Source organism: Abrus precatorius, unplaced genomic scaffold (assembly GCF_003935025.1).
Source record: "Abrus precatorius isolate BTA unplaced genomic scaffold, Abrus_2018 Scaffold4, whole genome shotgun sequence".
Taxonomy (NCBI): domain Eukaryota; kingdom Viridiplantae; phylum Streptophyta; class Magnoliopsida; order Fabales; family Fabaceae; genus Abrus; species Abrus precatorius.
This window is the reverse complement of record NW_020874384.1, coordinates 15428312-15450231: the sequence shown is the minus strand read 5'-3', so window position 1 is coordinate 15450231 and position 21920 is coordinate 15428312. Positions and strand designations below refer to the sequence as shown.

General features: G+C 32.4%; 3 protein-coding genes across 3 annotated transcripts; all 3 read left to right on the top strand.

The window, feature by feature from the left end:
* Positions 1 to 503: 503 nt before the first annotated feature.
* Positions 504 to 7080, top strand: LOC113865408 (amino acid permease 1-like). The gene is made up of 7 exons (XM_027499925.1): positions 504 to 804; positions 3967 to 4200; positions 4439 to 4532; positions 4650 to 4867; positions 5312 to 5451; positions 5563 to 5790; positions 6360 to 7080. The coding sequence occupies exons 1-7, from the start codon at positions 723 to 725 to the stop codon at positions 6780 to 6782; spliced, it is 1419 nt and encodes a 472-aa protein (XP_027355726.1). The 5' UTR covers positions 504 to 722; the 3' UTR covers positions 6783 to 7080.
* A 2651-nt stretch (positions 7081 to 9731) lies between these two features.
* On the top strand, positions 9732 to 13473 carry LOC113865852 (amino acid permease 8-like). Its single transcript, XM_027500626.1, has 7 exons — positions 9732 to 9807; positions 10095 to 10328; positions 10407 to 10500; positions 10797 to 11017; positions 11524 to 11654; positions 12382 to 12609; positions 13051 to 13473. The coding sequence occupies exons 1-7, from the start codon at positions 9732 to 9734 to the stop codon at positions 13471 to 13473; spliced, it is 1407 nt and encodes a 468-aa protein (XP_027356427.1).
* A 1753-nt stretch (positions 13474 to 15226) lies between these two features.
* Positions 15227 to 16964, top strand: LOC113866181. Its single transcript, XM_027501065.1, has 3 exons — positions 15227 to 15812; positions 15895 to 16456; positions 16583 to 16964. The coding sequence occupies exons 1-3, from the start codon at positions 15227 to 15229 to the stop codon at positions 16962 to 16964; spliced, it is 1530 nt and encodes a 509-aa protein (XP_027356866.1).
* Positions 16965 to 21920: the final 4956 nt, after the last annotated feature.

Here is a 21920-nt window from a genome sequence, read left to right as displayed (position 1 = left end):
ATTGACTAGTTCCACGTTTTGTTTACACCAATTATTGTGAGCTAGTTTTAGGGGCTCTTCAACAAGTTACTTGGCCAATTCTTGGTCAATTAACCGGTCGGATTTTGGAAGGTATCACTTCAAATTTAAATTCATCTTTCAAATGTCTATTTTCCTTTTCAACTAGTCATACGACTTTCCCTTTCTTGAATTTTTTATTCCTCAACTTAATTAATATCAATATGAATTAAAATTTTAAAACATCATTTCAAACTAATACACAAAAAATTAATATTTCTAATTTATAACACCAAACAAATGATTCAACTAGTCTAAAGTTATTTAAGCTTAACTTATAATCCTATTTGATTTAATTATGATTTTTTCGTGTGTTTAAAGATTATAATAAAAAACAATAAATAATAAATTTTTGTTAAAAAATATAATATTTAATATTCATATTATACTTTTTCCCTCTTTAAATAGGTAGTATAAATAGCATGGAGAGAGTGTCGGGATGGGCGTAATTGAGAGAAAAGAGAGTTATATGCATTAGGGATACTGGGATAAGGACGAAACGAGCAATATTCGAACGTAGCAGAGAAAAGAAGCATTTTGTTGCAGAAAATCAATCGAGCATTCTCTTTTTTCACACGACTCTGCTCACTGATGTTTTAGGTGCTGCCTCTTCTAAGTTACCAGCTTCCTTCCTAAGGTTGTGACTTACGAGCAGGGATCTCAAAATGGACATTGAAGCAGGTAAGGACCCTCCAATGAGAGTCTCAAGGGAGGAAGTGGATGATGATGGGAGAGTCAGAAGAACTGGTACGTTTTCTCTATCTATATCCCTGTCTAATATAAAGTTTCATCCGTACTCCATTGCATCTCATTTTTCCTTCTTAATCCATACACAAAATAAACTTGACTAAATGCTCCTGATTAGATCCATTTGGTATGATAATCCGCAAACTACTCTCCATTTCTTACTATCAAATCATGCCGTTTGAAGGAATTTTCTTTCCGGAAAACAAATCTTGTAAAGTAATAATATATATATTTTTCAGAGAAGACAAAGATATCAATTAGCAACTGTGTTTAACGTTTTAGATTTGCTGACTTTTTAATATTAATTATAAGTTGAAAACAACTTTTATCTTCTATCGTAAATTTTAAAAAACAACATATTCAAAAATTTCGGTGGATGCACGTGAAGGGTGATTCTGGGATCGTGTCTGAGGATTCCACATCGAACATTAATAAATTAATATACTTGTTCGCTAATTCGTGAATCTGAATGCGATTGGGTTATTTACGAAAACATATTAACACTTAACTTGAGATATTCCCTTTGTGCGTGTCCACAGGGAAGACTTAAAATTAAAGTTGATGTATGTAGAGTATTTAAGTACTAACACATTTGCATCAGAAGAAAAATAAAAAATAAAAAATAAAAACTCCAAATTAACACACATAAGCCTTTTGTGCAGTAAATTTATCTATTATTAATTTAAAGTTAATTGTGTTTAAAGCATACTTAAATTGCTGTTCACACACTTCTCATAAAACGATAACTTCACACACTTCTTTTCTCTTTCAATTGCTGTTCCTGTTTCTCTTTTCACACGTGGCCTCTCAACATGTGGTTAGTTGGGCACCCTCATGCGCGGGGCTCTCCTAACTTCCTTATTATTCGAATCTGTCCAATTTCTATAACTAACTTTTCTCCTTCTTTAATTCTGACTTGGTGTTGCTTCCGCCCATTCCTCACCTCTTCTATTTGTTTTCTTATTTGCCTTTTCTAATGTCATAACATTATCCTTGTCAAACAATTCATGTTCTTACGTTAATATTACACGTTAAGGATATATTTAGAAATGTTTATCAACACATTATGAGAATGGTTTACGACTCTCGTAAGCAATTAAAAAAATTATTTTAAAAAATATTTTTTATAAATTATTTTTAACTTATCTTAATAATAAATTTTATGATTAAATTTATAATAGAAGTTATAATTTTGAAATAATTTATTGAACAAGTATCTAATTAAACTATGTATTCAAGGGTACTTTAAATATTTATCTTGAGCTTTGCCTTACTTACGATTACGAGCTTCGACGTTCATTACCTGTAGATTTGCCTTAAAAACTGAAAGCAGTACGCACATTACAAAAATTTGGAATCAGATTTGTTGAAATATTATCATTTAAAAGGGAGTTTTCACTAAAATATTCAATTAAAAGAACCGATAAGATACACGGCAAATTCGAATCTTGAATTTTTTGTGATGCGGAGCAAATGCAACAACGTACATGGATGTTGATAAGCCGCTTCTGCAATATCCCTTTATTTTATTGTAATGGTAAACATTTAATACAACCTCCTTTTAAGATCAATTATTACAGCTAAAAACGAAAGCTCAAATTCATGAGAAATAATACACACCAGGAAAAGATAAATCAAAATTCATACACGTATATGCTTAGGATTGGATTCTTTTTCACGAAACTGGTCCAAAGAATCAACTGTATTGGCAAGCTGGTCCATCCAAGGAATCAACTGTATTGGCAAGCTGGTCCAAGGCATTAGGCACCTAAAGTTTTCCACCAGCCACGTTCTGTATCAAAAAGAAAAAATAACCAAACACGTCCTATCGCTTCTTGTGGCCATGAAATTCAGTTTGACACACTATACAAAAAGACGCTTCTATTCTGTTGCACTAGTCACTCTAAAAGTAAAACGCCAAGCCCAACTTCATTGTGGATAATCTTCCTAAGTGGATAATCCCCAGATAGTGATAGTTGAGTGGGTCGTGGACGGTCTCTATTACTCACTCTGGGTAGGGTTTGTATTACATGAAGTTGTAGTCCATTTCCCCCGTTTGGGCAAGTTGATCCGTAAAACCTGCACATTGAAGACTTTTGTCCTAAGTTTACTGACTAACCCTTTTGAATTGTTTTAAACAATTAAAATAATAGACAATCGGCATTGTCATAGGAAAAACATTTGGGCCAATTCACAAATCAAGCATTTTGACAAAGAAAAAAGGGTTTCAGAGTGGTCTATGAACCGGTCTCATTAACTGCAAGCTGATGAAAGTTTATTAAATGCATATTCATTTTAAATACAGGAGTATGGCAGTTTGTTCATTTAATCGCGGGCTTATAAAGATTACGTTGGATCATTCACATATCAATTGAAACTTGTTAGACAACTCTCCCTTATAAGGAGAAGTTAAGCATTTTCTCTAGGATTTTTGTTAACGTTAATTCTTAGTATAAAGTTTTTATTAAAACATCAATGATATAAGTTACTTGCATTCTTTTTATGAAATAATTTTTTTGTTTCTTCAAGTTTAAATTTGAAAAGTGATGTTTATAAAACATTTTTTTTAACAAGAATGAACACAGTTTTGTTTAAAATCAGCATATTAAATCTAACAAATAATAAATTTCATGATAATACTTTTAATATAGAGACTAAATCAAAAGCAACAAATTTGATTATGCAACTCTAATTCATTGCCTCTTTTAATGGATTTATTTAGTTTAATTTTGATTAATTAAGCTTACTTATGGTTAAATAAAATTTCAAGTGTTCCATAGAGAGTGTAGATGCAAAATTTTACAAGTGATTGTTAAAAAATTAAAAATAAATGTCATTCATCGTATAATCGTGGCCAATTTTTGGCAGCCTTATTAATCTAACTTGTATGTTGTGTAACACCACTACCACAAGAATCCGAAAATCATTCTCTTTTTCCTGTATGTTGTGTAATTATTTGTTTCTCACTGAAAAAAAAACAATTTGTAAGTCCTTAAAAATAGAAAATACCACAAAAACAAAACAGTAATTTTAAAAAAATAAATAATTTTTTTTAAATCCAACCGCCAATATTTCTTCAAGCAACCATGTACATTCTTCTCTGGTTCGACTTTCACCAAAATAAGCTCAACAATTTATGTGGGTTGGGATGGTTGCTTGCAGGGAACGTGTTGACGGCTACGACACACATAATAACGGTGGTGGTAGGAGCAGGAGTGTTGGCTCTTGCATGGGCCATGTCTCAGCTTGGATGGATAGCTGGCATCGCCGTCATGCTCGTCTTTGCATGCATTTCCATTTACACTTACAATCTTATAGCTGACTGCTATAGATATCCAGACCCAGTTAGTGGCAAGAGGAACTACACTTACATGCAGGCTGTGGATGCATACCTAGGTATCATATATATGCACATAACCCTATTTAATCTAATTCAATTAACAGGGTAAACATTTTTTACACTATAACCTATTCACATATTGTTATGTTATTAGGAATTTGATTATGTGAAAGGTAAACCTTTTACTGATGGAACAAAGCACGTGTTTAGCAGAAATTCATAGCCTCGTGTGTTTTAATTAGTAGCCTATTTCAAATGTAGTACTTACTTCCATGTTTCCATTTAATAAATTAGGTGGAAAAATGCACGTGTTTTGCGGATTGGTCCTATATGGGAAGCTCGCAGGGGTTACGGTGGGGTACACTATAACTAGTTCTACAAGCTTGGTGTACGTTACTGCATTCATAAACTATTACCATTTAACCATTTACTTGCGTGGCTAATTATGTATTCTAGTGAGCAAATGCGATGATGAGCTCCAAAATTTCAAATATGCATATGGCAGGGCTATTAAGAAAGCAATTTGCTTCCACAATAGGGGCCATGCAGCTTACTGCAAGTTTTCAAATAACCCCTATATGGTAGGTTTTGGCATCGTGCAAATTTTGTTGTCTCAAATCCCAAATTTCCACAAGTTAACGTGGCTTTCAACCCTTGCTGCCGCTACCTCTTTCGGTTATGCATTCATTGGAAGTGGGCTTTCTCTGGCAGTCGTGGTCTCAGGTAAGACTTTTCCAATATTTTTCCAGAAAGCTCTCTAAAGTTAATTCCAAAATTTTAATCTTATAAATTTCCAGACAATGTTACTAATTCATTTGAGGTTTGCACCATTTTTTCCAGGGTTTCCCCTGAATACCCTGTTTAGAACAGATAAGTTGTCAAATAACAAAATCTCACGTTAGTTGATACTATTTAAAAGGCACATAAACAAAAATCACAAGTCTAAACTACTGAAGTTTTTCTTTTCTCTTTTTCATTCAAGCCACATTCAAATCCTAATATAAATAAAGAGTTACGCTAAACATTACGAATTGATAGATAATTAACGGCCAATCAAGCTTAAGAATTGTACAATACGAAATTCATCTTCGTGTCAGAAAGCATTTCTGATAGATAATTGTATAACAAGGATTGTGTATTTACTTTAGTAATGGGACTTGTCGGCAGGTAAAGGAAGATCAACCAGTATATTTGGAAACAAAGTAGGACCAGAACTATCTGAAGAAGAAAAAGTTTGGAGGGTGTTCAGTGCTTTGGGAAACATTGCGCTTGCTTCCTCTTTTGCCACTGTTATTTATGATATAATGGTAAATAACTAATTATACCATCATTATATTAAGAAAATAGAAGGTAAAAAGATAGACTTGGCTACTAGATGTATAGCAATTTGAATTTGATTATCTCTGTGCATAATTTAGGACACATTGAAGTCATATCCACCAGAAAACAAACAGATGAAAAAGGCCAATGTGTTAGGCATCTCAGCAATGACAATACTCTTCCTCCTATGTGGTAGCCTTGGTTATGCTGCTTTTGGTGATCACACGCCGGGAAACATCCTCACTGGCTTTGGATTTTACGAACCCTTCTGGTTGGTCGCTATTGGAAATGTGTGCATTATAATCCACATGCTCGGAGCATATCAGGTTCCATCGTCTTATTTACGAATCTCTCTCTCTCTCTCAATATATATAATGTCTGAGCACTAGAATTTGTATTACGTCAAAATATATTTATATAATTACCATTTTGTATCCAGTTTTATAATTAAGATTTCGAAAAATCTTTAGATAGTTATTTATTTGAGTTAAATGATCTTTTAATTAATTCTCTTTTAGTTTATTGATTTTGTTTAGTTTAGTATTGAAATAACTCTCAATTTTGTTTTATTAGTTTATAAGAAAAATGAATTCAGAATATTTTATCAAACTAAATATGAGGAATGCATTTAAAAGTCTAATTACATGCAATTCACTGAATAATAAGTTAAAAAGAGTGCACGATTAATAATATTTAGAAGAGTATATAAAAATAATTTATGATTTCTATAATTTTTTAAATAATTTTTAAGTATAAAATTATTAAAAATGTAATTTGTTTTAATATATTCTATTATAAAAACCATATATAAACGTTCATACACTAATTAAGTTGTTTACACAAGCTTTCCCAAAGTACGTTATCTAATGCGAGTAGATCAACGTTCATGTGACAGGTGATGGCTCAACCACTATTTCGTATAATTGAGATGGGTGCTAACATAGCGTGGCCGCGTTCAGATTTCATTAACAAGGAATACCCGATCAAAATTTGCTCCTTAAGATTCAATATAAGTTTCTTCAGGCTAATTTGGAGGACAATATACGTGATAGTGGCCACAATTGTTGCCATGGCAATTCCATTTTTCAATGAGTTTCTTGCCCTGCTTGGAGCAATTGGGTTTTGGCCTCTCATCGTCTTTTTCCCTATACAAATGCACATTGCACAGAGACAAATAAGAAGACTATCATTGAAGTGGTGTGCGCTCCATGTGTTGAGCTTCGCGTGCTTCCTAGTCTCAGTAAGTGCAGCAGTTGGTTCAGTTCATGGAATTAGCAAGAATGTCAAAAAATATAGACTTTTCAGGTATAAACAATAGCCAGGTCACATTTGGTTGTAATTGCACATTCTCATGTCTCACATTTGAGATGTGTGAATATATATCTATATAGTTGGGCAGAAAATGAAGCGGGACTAATGAAAATTATCGTAATGTAAAAGGATAAGTGAACAACATTATTCCCTGTAATATGTTGTAGTATTGTGTTTGTTTTCAAAAATAGATAGAATCTGTAACAATTAAACAGTTTGATAATGGGTCGGAAACTACTCATATAAAGATTTGCTTTTGGCTCCCATAACGCACAGTAAATAAATTATTTTGTGCTTTGTTTGTTTGACAACTATCTTCCGGTAAGTAATGAATGCCAATTAAATAAAACGGTGGTTAGTGGCTGTGTGGTGGATGTCGCAGTCGTGGTTTTGTTTGATGATGAAAGAATATGGGCAGAGTGAAGATAACTAAAATCCATGGAAGTTCGGTTTGTGGTGGCTTAGCTTGAACGTGGCTGCGTTGTAGTTCGGCGACGATGGTTCTGACTTGGTGACAAAGGGGGTTTCATGGTATATACATCCACACATAAAATTTAATTGAAATGTATTATTTTTATTATATTCATTTAATTATAAATTATTCTTATCAATATATATATACCTTTAAAAATTGATATCATATACAAGTATCTTTAATCATTTTTCATCTGTTTCCTATACATCCATCTTAGAAGTACTCTTTAAAATAATGAAAATAACACTAAAAGATGTATCATTTTATGTGTATAAAAATTTTCTTTCTTTATAAAAAAACCTGCCTTAAAATTGTGAACGTAAAATTAACTTTCATTAAATTTAAGAGATTAGTTGAATCGGTTAAAATAGTTTCTCATATATGAAAAGACCAGGTTGCTATTTCCTTCCTCGACATTTTTTAGGTACAAATTTTTTTTCACCTTTATTAATGATTATCTTTTATTTTTTTCAGTAAATATAATTTATTTAATATAAAAAGGAGGGACTGTCACATAACTGTTCAAAACTACTAATGTGAATATTCAGTGTTTATATAATTAATGATTGTAAGTTTTGGTGATATAAAAAATTAGCATATACTATCAATACATTAAATGTTAATTAATACATTATTATTATTATTATTATTATTATTATTATATTTATATTAATAGTTAAATTTTTTTAAAATAAATATTATACTACTAGATGCAACCGTGATATGCTAGCAAATGAAACTTCTATTCTTTTTGCACTGCACTAAATAATATGTACTTTTAAAAATTTATAACATTTAAACATAATCTTTAAATAAAATTTTTTAACTGAAAATGATATAAAAATGCATTTAAGTGAATAGTTTAATTAAATGCATTCAATAAATTTTATTATTTGAAAATTTACCAGAATTGATTTATTCACAAACTTATTAGAATAAGTTAAAACAAATTACTTTGATTTATAATACAAAAGTCTTATAAATCTAAGAAAAAATTTATAAAAACCATAAGTTATTTTCATAAATTCACTGTAAGCTCTTTCATTTTCCTTAATATAAAATAATTATAAATAGTCTATTAATTAATATTTTGATTTAATTGTATTTTCAGTCTTTATATTTTAGTTTATGTGTAATTTTAACTGTTATTTTTTTCAATTGATAAAAATAAGTTTTTCAGCTTTAAATTTATCCTATAATTTTAAAAAATATATAATAAAAAATTATTTTATACAAATTTATATATAAAAATTATAAATAAAATAAAAATAATTATATTTTATTTTATTTAAAAAATTATTTTATTTCATTTTGTTAATTTATACAAATTAATGATATTCTACATCTTTATAATATTTTTGTTAATAATTAAATAAAATTTTAATTAATTTAAATTAGTAAGAAACTTAATTTAAATTAATTAAAATTATAAAAATTAAATATGAGTAACTTAAATTTAAAACATAAAATCATAAATAAGTATAGAAATTGAAAGCGTAATTAAACTTAATATTATTTATTATTTATTTATTTAACAAGTGGAGACAATACTTGAAGTTTATGCATTTAATACTCCTAAGAATTTTAAATGTTTCAGTCTTTTACTATTTAATAATAAATACTAATTTTTAGGCTACGTTAAATTTATTTTAGTTTAATAATTTTTTTTGTTTTTAGTTTAAATTATGTATATTTTAATTCCTTAGATTTTTGAATCAATCAAGTCTTTATTTTTAAAAATTAAGTAAACTTTGTCTCATTGTCAATTTTTTTACTAAAATTTTCCATATTCTCAGTTTCTAATAAAAAAAATTATAACCTAAACCAATTAAATTATCTTAAATATTTTTTAAAATTTAATATCAACATTTATATTAAAATAATCAAATTTTCCTCCTTATTAATTTTCATTTTTCATTAATATCATTTTGTTTAAATAAAATATTTATTATATGTGAGTAGTTGAAGAATAAGAAGGAGATTCACTGACAAAGAATAAATTAAAAGGTTGTGTAATTAATTCTAAAAAATAATTAAATTCTTTCAATCTATATAATTCTTTGTTTAAACAAATTAATAACGACAGAGATATTATAGAATTAAAAATTTCTTTGAATATCATTATTTACTAAACCTTTTACTTTTATAATTTTAAATTTTTTATATTTCAAAGTCATCAGAAATTCTAAATACTTGAATTTATTTTAAGTAAAAATAATAGTAGTAAAAGTAAATTATCTTAATTAAAGAAAAATTAAAAGCCACAAAATTAAATATTAAAATTTTGCCCAACTCAAATTAAAGAGATAAGAAACTACAATGAAATCATTTAAGTATAGAGAGAGTCATTAAAGACAGTCAAATGTAGAGGAAGCGTTACCAACAGTGGAGTCACATTTTGTTATGAAGGCATTGGCATAAAATATGGCATTCCCCGTTATAAAGGAAAGTGCTTTATACTTTGGTAGCCATCTTTGAGGAATGGAAGTGGAATCCGGGGTTAGTCCTGCAGCTTCGAGTGCTCTTCTTGACGATGATGGAAAACTCAAAAGAACTGGTTTCAATTCTCTTTCTTTTCTCTCTCTAAATTTCCTGCATGTAAAAAATATTTTCGTTGATGAATTCATGAAATCAATTCCTTTCATCTCAACTTTGACTGTAATTTTGTAATTAAAATTGATTTTACTAAAGTTAATGATACTGAATTTTAAAATAAATAAACCCCCTTTTAGTTACCTTATCATGAATCATGCACGTCCCTCTCCTTTATTTTCCAATTTTTTAAAATAAATTTTAATTAATAATAAAAAATATGTGAGAGAATTTTTATTTTTTTTTAACCAGGAACAGTGTGGACTGCGAGCGCACATATAATAACGGCAGTGGTTGGAGTTGGAGTACTGTCTTTACCATGGGCCATGGCCCAATTGGGATGGATCCTCGGCGTAGTCTCAATCTTTTTCTTTGCTTTGGTTACCCTCTACACTTCAAATCTCTTAACCGATTGTTATCGCTCACCCAATCCTGTTGGTGGCAAAAGGAACTACACTTATATGGACACTGTCCAAACTCACTTAGGTGCGTACCTTACCAAATGTTGCATCACAATATCCAATTTCGCTTCTAATTATTCTTTTTAACCATAACTTCAATTAGGTGGAAAAATGCATGTCTTTTGTGGATTGGTCCAGTTAGGCAATCTTGCTGGATTTACAATCGGTTTCACTATAACAACATCTATGAGTGTCGTGTAAGTTCTTTTACATTAGCAATATTTAATTGCAACATTAGATATGAAGAGTAACTATAATGGTTCAGAACATATAGTTAAGTAAAGTGAGGTTTTCTTAATATGATCAAAATATCATATAACATGTGAGCGCTATACTGAATTATTGATACAATTTCATGAAATATATATATAGTGGATCTGTACATGTCATATCTAATGAAAATTTCATAAAATAACTAGATTTTGTATACTCTAATTATTGTAAGGCTATCATCATTCCAGCGTGAATTAGGAAATTTAATTGTGTATTTCAGGACGATACTAAAGAACTATTGCGTTCGCAAGAGTGGGATTGAGGCATCTCCATGCCATTTTTCTAATAATCCGTACATGATTACTTTTGGAATCATTGAAATTGTTTTGTCTCAAATCCCCAATTTTCACAAGTTGTCTTTGCTCTCAACCTTAGCAGCTATCGTGTCTTTTGGGTACGCATTCATTGGTATTGGACTTTCTCTTGCAACAGTTATCAAAGGTTACGTGACTTACTTTCACTTTCCTTCTCATTATTATATATAGATATAGATTTTAATTGACCTACTTTGTATTATTGTACACTATTTTATACACATATACAAGCGTTCGCACATAAAAATACACATGTAGACATTTTTTTTTAATTAACTGTCAACTTAACACTGTAAGATGAGTGTTTAGATTAATTTATTTTTAGAAAAATAAATATTTTTTTTTTATCTTTCCCTTAAAAAAAATCACAATTTATGTGTACCTAAAAATGTATTAATAATATTTTTATTTTTTTTACAGAATTTAGCACTAAACTTTGTGTCCTTTTTAGATGAAGGGTAATAATTTTGGATATAACTCTACAAGTATATAACATTTGAAAAATACGACGCTTATCAATCCAAGTCTAGGCCACATACAATTAGTAACGATGATAAAAAGTTTATTTTTAACGGCTAATTCTTTTTTCATGAATCTATTGAAAATGAGAGTTTATATTTGGAGAAAGAACAGGTAATGGAAAGAGTACCTCTTTTTTTGGTGGCATGGAGCATAGTTCAGCAGACAAATTGTGGAATATGTGCGTCGCACTTGGAAACATTGCACTTGCCTGTGACTATGCTCAAATTGCGATTGATATTCAGGTATATGTGACATGTTACAAATAAACTTTTTTTTTTTAACTATGTACTGTTATTTCTTAGCACGAACTTTATAAATTTTATGATTTATTAACATTTAAACATACCACACACACCCCTCACCCCGGCTCGTTTTTTTCTGAACATTTTTCATTTAAGCACTTTAGACAAGCTATGTTGGATCTTAGTATAAATTTGTGTTATATGTTTTCCGGTCCTTTTTGAAATGATTGCCAACTGAAAGTCAAGTTATTTGCATGAATGCTGTAGTGGATCGATGTAATTAGTATAAACGATGATTTCATAATTAATGGCGCTCAATTTTATTAAAAACATTTTCGAAAAATTTGGTTTTAGTTTACACACATTCGATAGTTCTTTTTCCAATTATTTAACCAGTCAAAATGTTTCAGGACATCGTCTATAACCAATAATAATGATTATATATACTTATTTGAAGAAAATATTTTGATACTAGAGATGATTGATGAACTAGCTAGAGATCTATTGCATCATATAACATTTTCCTCGTGAAATGAATTGATATTGTGTAGCTTGAATTTCCTTTAATGAATATGCTAAAATATTAATAATTGTTCGTATTTGTGAACAAAGTTGCCTTCTTTTTAAGATGGAATTAATCATGTCTAAGTTGGATATTTCAGCATTACACTAAAAATGTTCATAATTATATTGGTCTAGTTCTGACTTCGTCTGATTTGAAAAACAGGATAGTTTAAAGTCATCACCACCAGAGAATAAAGTGATGAAAATGGCAAATAGGATAGCTATATTCACGATGACAAATATTTTCCTCTTATCTGCATGCTTTGGATACGCTGCATTTGGGTCAGACACTCCAGGGAACATCCTCAAGAGCTCGGGCTTTCAAAACCCTTTCTGGCTTGTGGACTTAGCCAATCTCTTCATTATTGTGCACCTAGTTGGAGCATATCAGGTTCTAACACATTGCTTTTAAATTCATAATATCATGCCCAGACTTATGATATTGATACAAAAACCTATACTTGTAAGGCTCTTTTAAAGTGATGAAATGCATGTTAAAGCACAGTGTGTAATTAATTTTATTGCCGTTGATTAGAAAATTAATGATTGAGATTGTATTAAAATTATATACATGTATAATAAAATATGTTGTTACAATCTGAACCATTGATTATCTGATAAACAATTATAAGTGCATTTTTTTTAGTGCACCACCTCACTTTAGAAGTTTTGAAATTTCTAATTTGTTGCTACTTATTCAAAGTGCTAACCGTTGCGACCTACTTTATCTTTGAGGTAGATTTTAATTAGATTTTACACGGACTATGATTTTGTTTTTTTCATCTTTATGTTACAGTCAAATGGAAACTGATGTTGAGTAAATTGTGGACAGGTAGTGATCCAACCTTTTTATCGTATAGTTGAATTATTGGCTGGGCAAACGTGGCCAAGCTCAAGCTTTATAACAAGGGAGAAGCTCGTAAGCATTGGCAAAATTAAATTCAGCATCAATTTCTTTAGGCTAATTTGGAGGTCCATCTATGTGGTGCTTATCACTGTATTGGCCATGGCAATGCCCTTTTTCAATGAGATGATTGCCCTTCTTGGGGCCATTGGCTTCTGGCCTACAGCAGTCTTCTTTCCAGTGCAAATGTTCATTGTCAGACATAATATTAAAAAACTATCGTTTCAATGGTTTAGACTTCAAATGTTGAGCTTTGTGTGCTTGATTGTATCGTTGGTTGCAGTATGTGGAGCTATTCATGGATTAAGCCATGCTCTTGGTAAATACAAGCCCTTTATGTATAAGGAATAGTATGAGACTATGCTTGTCAGGAATAAACGTGACAATCACATATATAAAGTTATATGCATCCTTTATCTCTCTGTCCAATATTTATTTATTGAAATAGTATGTCCTCGGGAATGTTATGTGGTTATATATATATATATATATATATATATATATATATATATATATATATATATATATAACTGTATATAAAAATTTGATATAATTATTAACCCAAATATAAAATGCATCAAAAGGAAAAAAAACTAAAAAACCATTGAAATTGAACAAAAAAAAACTCACTTTGTTTTTTATTTATTATTTTCTAATCTTTGATAGCTAAACTGAAATTAAATAAATCTTTTATCTCTTATTATTTGTTTTTTAAATCTTAGATGAGTAGCTGGTAAAATTTTGAAATTTGTAAATTAAATTTATTTTTAATTAAAAGTTCTAAACACATAATCATAATCTACACTCTCTTATAAACCATGCTCTCTTAAAAATCCCAAGCTCTTCGCCATTAAAATCCTAGATTGTTTGGTGAACTTAAGAAATCGAGATTCCTTTCAATGTATCCTTTGGCTAGTGAATTCCACTTGTAATTTGTAAACAAATCTTGGATGAAGAAAGCACCAGTCATATCATGTAGAAGAAACACCCATTTGAGAACTATTTTTTCACGGGACTGAGTGAGTGGAATTGAACAAATTTTGTTTTGCTATTTACCTTGGTTTCCGACCTGTCATAGAGTTGTCACTTTTTTTTTTTTTTACTTATTTACTATATATAAGCTTGAGATTGTAGAGTAGAAGAAAAAATTAAAATCAGGACAAACCTAACTATACATTTCAAATTCGTCCTTTTTCAATGATTTTAGTTGTTAAAATGTGCAAATAAAGTTTCATATTAATTAAAATTAAAGAGGATCAATAGTATATAAATACAGTAGATCTTTATTAATATGAGGTGTTTTGAATGATATTTTATAACAAAATGGACTTATTTTTTTTCTCATAAATATTTGTTAAAAAGTTTTTCTAAAATGAACTTCAGTAACAAATCAGCAAATGAATTGTGTACTCAATACTCAACTAGATAAGGTAACAAAATTATGAGAACTTAATCTTAAAATGAACATTATCAAGTATTTTAGTGAAATATTTCTCAACAAACACTTATGTACTAGATAGGGAACTGTTCGGTCCTACATATAGAAAAAAGAAAATTGAGTACCTATTCGGCACAGTTTGACAGAATACCTTTTGTCAGGATTAAAAGGTAATTAACCTAACTAAAGGTAATAATCAAGACATTATCTACTTTAAAGTAAAGGGCCAAAACTCAAGGCTGACTCAGCAGGCCCATTAGCCCATAACAATGCCTATAAAAGGAAGGTAGGAAGTACATGTAAAGGGTTGACTTTTCATTATTAAATAACATTTATTGCTCAGAACTGAATCTTGACTTTAGCATCGGAGTGCCTTTTGTAGGTACCCTTCTCACTTCAGCGACATTTATAGGGACGTTACCGCTCCAGAGCAGAGACTTGAAGACTAATGTTTCTCTAATAGAAACATTTTGGCGCCCACTGTGGAGCACGATTTGTCTCATTTTTTAAGAGTAATCGTTGTACTTACAAGAAGCCAGCAAGACGGACAGACTCAGCAAGGCGGAACCTCTCGGCAGCAAGAGGATATTACACCTAATCAGCCTATTTCCGAAGTTTTAATGGAAGGAGGTGGTGACGAAAGCCTCTTTGCAGTGCCGATTCCTTATGGTGCACAATTTTCCCCACCTCACTTCGAGGACCAGCCCTAAGTTGGTTCACCCGACTCCCTCTTCATCTATTGACTCTTTTGCAACTCTCACAAGACAGTTTAATTTACAGTTTGCCACAAGCCGACCACACCCGCTGACATCCCTGACACTCGTCAACATTCGTCAGGAAAAGGGAGAATCACTGAGAGCTTTCATGGAACACTTTGGCAAAGTGACCCTTTCAATTCATAACCTGGAACCAGTCGTGGCTATGCACCACCTCACAACAGCCCTTAAGATAGGGTCTTTCGTTAATAGCATATGTAAAAAACTACCCATGGACTTGGATGAGCTTCGTAGTCGGGCTGCCAAGTACATGCAAATGGAGGAACTAGCTGAATATCAGAATCAAGTCCAAATAGACCAAGGGTCTAATTTTAAAGAAGCAGACAAGAGAGAATATTTCAAGCCTCGACAAGAGACTAAAGCCAGGAGAAATGATGTTGAGAGGCCCCATGGAAGTTTAAAATATCCTGAATATACTACTCTCAACACCAATCGATCTAGAATACTTGACCAAGCTCTAGCAACTGAAATATTGAGTATGTCAGGCGTGCTAATACCCCCCTCGGGTAGACAAAAGCAAATCTTGTTGATATCACCGTAATAGGAGCCATACCACAGAAGAATGCACGACTTTGAAAGATAAAATCGAAGATTTGATTAAAGAAGGACATCTTCGAGGATTTGTACAAGCAAATCTCACTGGTCGTGCTGAAAGAAGTAGAGATCGATACCCCCAATCCTCAAGAAGGTATGAGGATAAGCAACATGAGCGACAGCGGAGTCAGTCAAGAGAGCTTCCTGTAAAACGATATGATGAGCGAGAAAAATACCCGAAGAGGGTTATTAACACCATAGCCGGTGGGTTTGCAGGCAGAGGACCCACTCATTCCGCTAGAAAGAGACATCTCAGGCACGTTCGCTCTATTAACAATGTTTCATTGGGTAGCAGAATCCGAATTCCACCCATCACGTTCACAGATGATGACTTTCAAGGAGTGGATCCGGTACAAGATGATCTCATGGTTATCAGTGTGGACATTCTCAATTGTACTGTCAGAAAAACACTCATTGACCAAGGAAGTTCAACCAATATCCTTTACTGGAGTACATTCAAACAATTGAGCATACCAGAAGAGGAGCTTAGAGAATATCATGAACCGCTGGTCGGCTTCTCTGGAGAGTGAGTAGAAACCCGTGGATGTATTGATCTATACACGTCATTTGGGTCTGAACATGAAGGAAAACGCATCAAGATTACCTACCTGGTAGTACATGTGAATACCTCCTACAATATACTGCTCGGCAGGCCATCTCTCAATAGATTGAAAGCTATAGTGTCTACTTCGCACCTGACCATGAAGTTTCCCTCTGAACGGGGCCAAATCGTCATAGTTCATGTTGACCAGAAGACAGCGAGAGAATGTTATTTCGCAAGCCTGCGTTTCAAGCCGCTCCATGAATACAGACGAGATTTTAATATTGTAGCTCCTCGGTCTGCAGAGGATTGGAAAATTGAACTGGATCCTAGAGTTGATGAAGGGTGTCGAGTAGAACCCAACGAAAATAAGCAACCTTTCCAGCTTGGTACGAAACATGAGCAGGTCACTTATCTGGGAGCCGATCTATCTGCACAAGACAGGCAAGACCTTCAGAAAATATTGCAGCATAACGCCAACCTATTTGCCTAGTCCGCTTCTGATATGCCAGGTATTGACTCTGCATTTCTCTACCATCACCTATCGGTTTATAAAGGGGCCAAGCCGATAGCACAGAAGAAAAGGAATATTGGAGGTGATAGAGCAAAGGCGGTAAAGGAGGAAACTGATAAACTGTTACAGGCTGGCTTCATCCGAGAGGTTAGATATTCCACTTGGTTGTCCAATGTAGTTATGGTTAAAAAGGTAAACGAAAAATGGAGAATGTGTACAGACTTCATTGACCTTAACAAGGTGTGTCCAAAAGATGCGTACCCCCTTCCAAACATCGGTACCTTGGTGGATGATGTCGCCGGTCATAAGGTACTTAGTTTTTTGGACGCATACTTAGGGTATAATCAGATTCGAATGTATCCTCCAGATGAAGAAAAAATGGCATTTATTACAGATTCGAAAAATTTCTATTACTGGGTAATGCCCTTCGGTCTTAAAAATGCAGGGGCAGCGTATCAAAGGCCTATGAACAAAATTTTTGACAAACAAGTCGGGAAATGCATGGAGATATACGTCGATGACATGGTAGTCAAATCCATGGCATTAGAACAACATCTTGCTCATTTAAAAGAAGTATTCGTTGAAGCTCGGCAACATGGGATGCGGTTTAATCCAGAAAAATGCACATTTGGAGTAGCCGGCTGCAAATTTTTAGGCTTCATGCTATCGAGAAGGGGATTCAGGCAAACCCTGATAAGTGTCAAGCTATCATTGACATGACAAGTCCTCGGAATGTCAAAGAGGTCCAAAGTCTTGCCGGGCGGATTGCGGCCCTTGCCAGATTTTTGCCTGTAATGGCGGAAAGGTCTTGGCCCTTCATTAATCTACTTAAAAAATCTCAAAAATTTGCTTGGTCTAAAGAATGCGAGGAGACCTTCCTCCAGTATAAAAGTATGTTAGCAGCACCGCCTGTGTTGACAAAACCAAAACCCAACAAAGATATAATTATCTATTTAGCTATGTCGGATAGTGCCATTAGTTCAGTCTTGTTGCAAGAGATACCTGAACCGGCCCCCGTGTATTTCATCAGCCGAACACTCCAAAGTCCCGAAACTCACTATCAGCTGATGGAAAAAGTGGTGTTGGCTCTACTTCATACAGCTCGACGGTTAAGGCATTACTTCCAAAGCCATCGAGTGGTAGTGCGAACCGATTGCCCAATGGCCAAAGTTTTGAGGAAGCCGAAATTAGCTGGTCGGCTAGTAGCATGGACAATTGAGCTATCCCAATATGATATCCACTTTGAAAATTGACGCCCTCTCAAAGCCCAAGTACTTGTAGACTTCCTAAATGAATTTACTGCCCAGAAACAGGCCACAACCGACATGTGGAACCTGCATGTGGACGGATCCTCCAATCAAAAGGATAGTGGGGCAGGAATCATATTAGAGGGACCAAACACTATAATTATTGAACAATCCATTCGGTTTGAATTCAAGGCATCTAATAATCAAGCTGAGTACGAAGCACTCCTCGTCGATCTCAGATTGGCAAAAGAAATAGGAGTAAAATGCATCATTTGTTGGAGTGATTTGAAGATAGTGGCCGAACAGGTTAATAACACATATCAGGTGAAGGACTCAGTCATGCTCAAGTATTACCAAGAATTCAAGAACATGGAGAATGATTTTGACGAGGCATTGGTTCATGCTTGGTAGGAGCTCAGAAGAATTAGAATCAGTTGACTCAGACGATTCGGCTTCGTCACTACATTCTCTAAAGTGAGTCTCTACTTCTTCATTTACCCCACTCGGTCTTGAAGAAAATTTCACCCCCTTCGGTTCCCTCAAAATTCTGACCGATACTAGTCGACTTAGATGAGTTCGACAACGAGTCCTCCCATTTCAAGGATTCGGCCATGATAAAATAAGGAAAGGAGAGAAAAGAAAACTAAACGTACGTCACAGATAGTCGGTTCGGAAGAAGGAGAGAAAATTTGAATACCCTTCAATTTGGAGCAACAGTATGTACTTCTCGGCTCAGAGAAAAAGTGGAGAATAAGAGACCTGGACCACCATGTATTTATAGGGTTTAGGTTCCTCGGACATATGAAGAGTCGCATCCCTTCCAAACCGACAGATCTCTTCCAAATCAAACGGTTGAGATCGAACACCCTTTTGTTTCGTATACACACATCGAGGAAACCCTAAAAATTTTTGAAACCCTAAAAAACCTGAAGTTCTAGAATGATCTTTTTTATTATTTATTGTATTTTATTTTATTATGATTTTTTTATTTTTACCTCTTCGGTCTACACCACTTTTTGATAAACCGAATACCCCTTCGATGCATACACCCCCTCATTTTTCTGTACTTAAATTGAATACCCTACTCGGCTTACTTATGTTGCTTAAACCGAACATTCCCCTCGGTATTCCCATCCATCCTACCAAACTGAGTACCCTCTCGTCTACATGTTCTTGGCACCTACATATTATTAAGCCCTTGCCTCGTACCTCTTCAAACTTGGGAGACTAGTGTACTGGATAGGGTACTGCTCGGTCCTACATATAGAAAAAGGAAACCGAGTACCTATTCGGCCTAGTTTAACCGAATATCTTTTGTCATGATTAGAAGGTAATTAATCCAACTAAGGGTAATAATCAAGACATTATCTACTTTAAAGTAAAGGGCCGAAACTCAAGGCTGACTCAGCAGGCCCGTTAGCCCATAACAATGCCTATAAAAGGAAGGTAGGAAGTATAAGTAAAGGGTTAATTTTTTATTATTAAATAGCATTTATTGCTCAGAATTGAATTCTGACTTTAGCATCAGAGTGCCTTTTGCAGGTACCCTCCCCACGTCAGCGACAGTTATAGGACGTCACCGCTCTAGAGTAGAGACTTGAAAACTAGTGTTTCCCTAACAAAAATAACTTATAAAATAACGTAAACTAAACTTTTTTCTTAAATTAAAATTAATTTATATATCCCAACTTATTATAAAGTTAGATAAGAGAATTAAAAAAAATTAAAGAATTAAAAAAATTAAAGTACATAAGTTATTTTTAATTTATAAGAATAATTTGAATCATTTAATCTTTTAATTTTTTTTTTCTCATAAATACTTGTTAAAAAGTACATAAGTCCAAAATGGACTTCAGTGTCTGGTACTCAACTAGATAAATCGTTTGCAGACAATGTAACATATTTTCATTATGTTGCGTCTCATGTCAAAGTCAAACCTTGGTTGCTTATGTTTATGAGTGTACATATGCTGTATAAGAGAGGTGGAGTAAGTTGAGTTGATAGAGGACACAAAATGGATTAAATTGAGGCATTCTTTAACTCTGGCTGCTACTTGAAGTGGAGTTGTTCTCTATTAAAAAACATTGGAACTCGTTTGTATTTGCACGCATTGCACATAAATATAAAACATCTATATCGCGCGCGAATTCCCCAAAAAAAAATCCTGAGGTCATATTCCTTCTAGATTGGAGCACTTATTCTAGTCTTTAACAAGTTGCGACTAAACAATCAAACAATTTAGCATCTTCCAATTAAGAACTAAGAACATTATTCTAAGACACAAATAATGAAGTGGAGTTGGTTGATAATAGCAAGCCTATTTGTCAAAAGTCTCACCAGTTGTGGGGTTGGAATGGTAAGATCAAACCAAATTGTAAGAAGAGTCTCAACATAGTTATTATTCATGAGAGGTAAATTTGAAACGCATGCACTCTGTGGGCGATATTGATATATTTATTTATTGCTAGTACCATCGACGTAGGACTTACAGGAAAATTCAAATGGCACGTCCAATTATTATTATTATTATTATTATTTTATGTATTCGATTGTAAATATGAGGAATATAAGCTCCAATCTCAAAGGCTAATGGAAAGAGTACTATGTAACATGCATAGGGTTAAAGTCACTTTTGAATTTGATTCATATTTGTTAATCAAGAACGAGCACGAGTATCTGACCAACTATGAAAAGTTTTCGTTGAGGATTTAATTCGAAAGGGAGACCCTTCTAGTTTAAATGGTGTAGGGCATTGAAAGTTTGACTAAGCAAAACATGTAGTTACCCACTGCTATGAAAAACACCCTACACTTGGAATATATTAATGAAATGGGAACTTTCCTAACCACTACTTAGGCTAGACATTAACATTGCCACTCATCTCAGTTGCTTTCATGATTGTCTCGTGAGAATTGTCACCACCCGGGATCATCAGAAAATTTGTTTAGACAATATTGGATTTGATGTTATTTAAAACTTTAGTATTTGGTATTGAGTTTAAGTATTTAAAAATAATATTTTTTATTAAAAAATATTTATTGTACTTTTCTATTTTTAATATAATAAAAATTTATTTCTTTTCAATGTTTAAACGGAACCTTTTAAGTTAGCAAACAATTAGAGTTATAAAAATTCACCTGTAATTATAAAATTTGAGTTTGGCCCCAAATTTTCATGTGTATGAAAGTATGAGGTTATATACAAGCAAATTGTGCAATTTTTCAAAGTTGGTGAAATTTTTCGAAGTAGTTATTGTTGTAGGTGATCAATTTCAAGAAGGGAGATAGTTAGCCCATCCTATGGTTCAAACTTACTTTTTTTTTTACAATGTTTAAGGCCTAATTTGAATAAATATTTAGAGTAGTTATCATAGAATATTAAAATTCGTATAAATAAATAAAATTTTTCTTACAAGTTATAAACAATTTAAGTTTTGAAGTTCTCAACAATTGTGACCACATAAAACTATGAAAGAATTTTTATTATTTTTTTACAGAACTGTTTTAGAAGTTTACTAAAATTGTAGTTAGTTGCTAATTAACTGAACTTCACTATGTAAAGGGAGAATTAATGTTTAATTTTATAAAACAATATTTTACCAAAAGAATAAAATAAAATTGAATCCATGTTATACGGCAGAGGATAAAGGATGAAATATAATTAATGATTAAAAAGTTAATAATTAAAA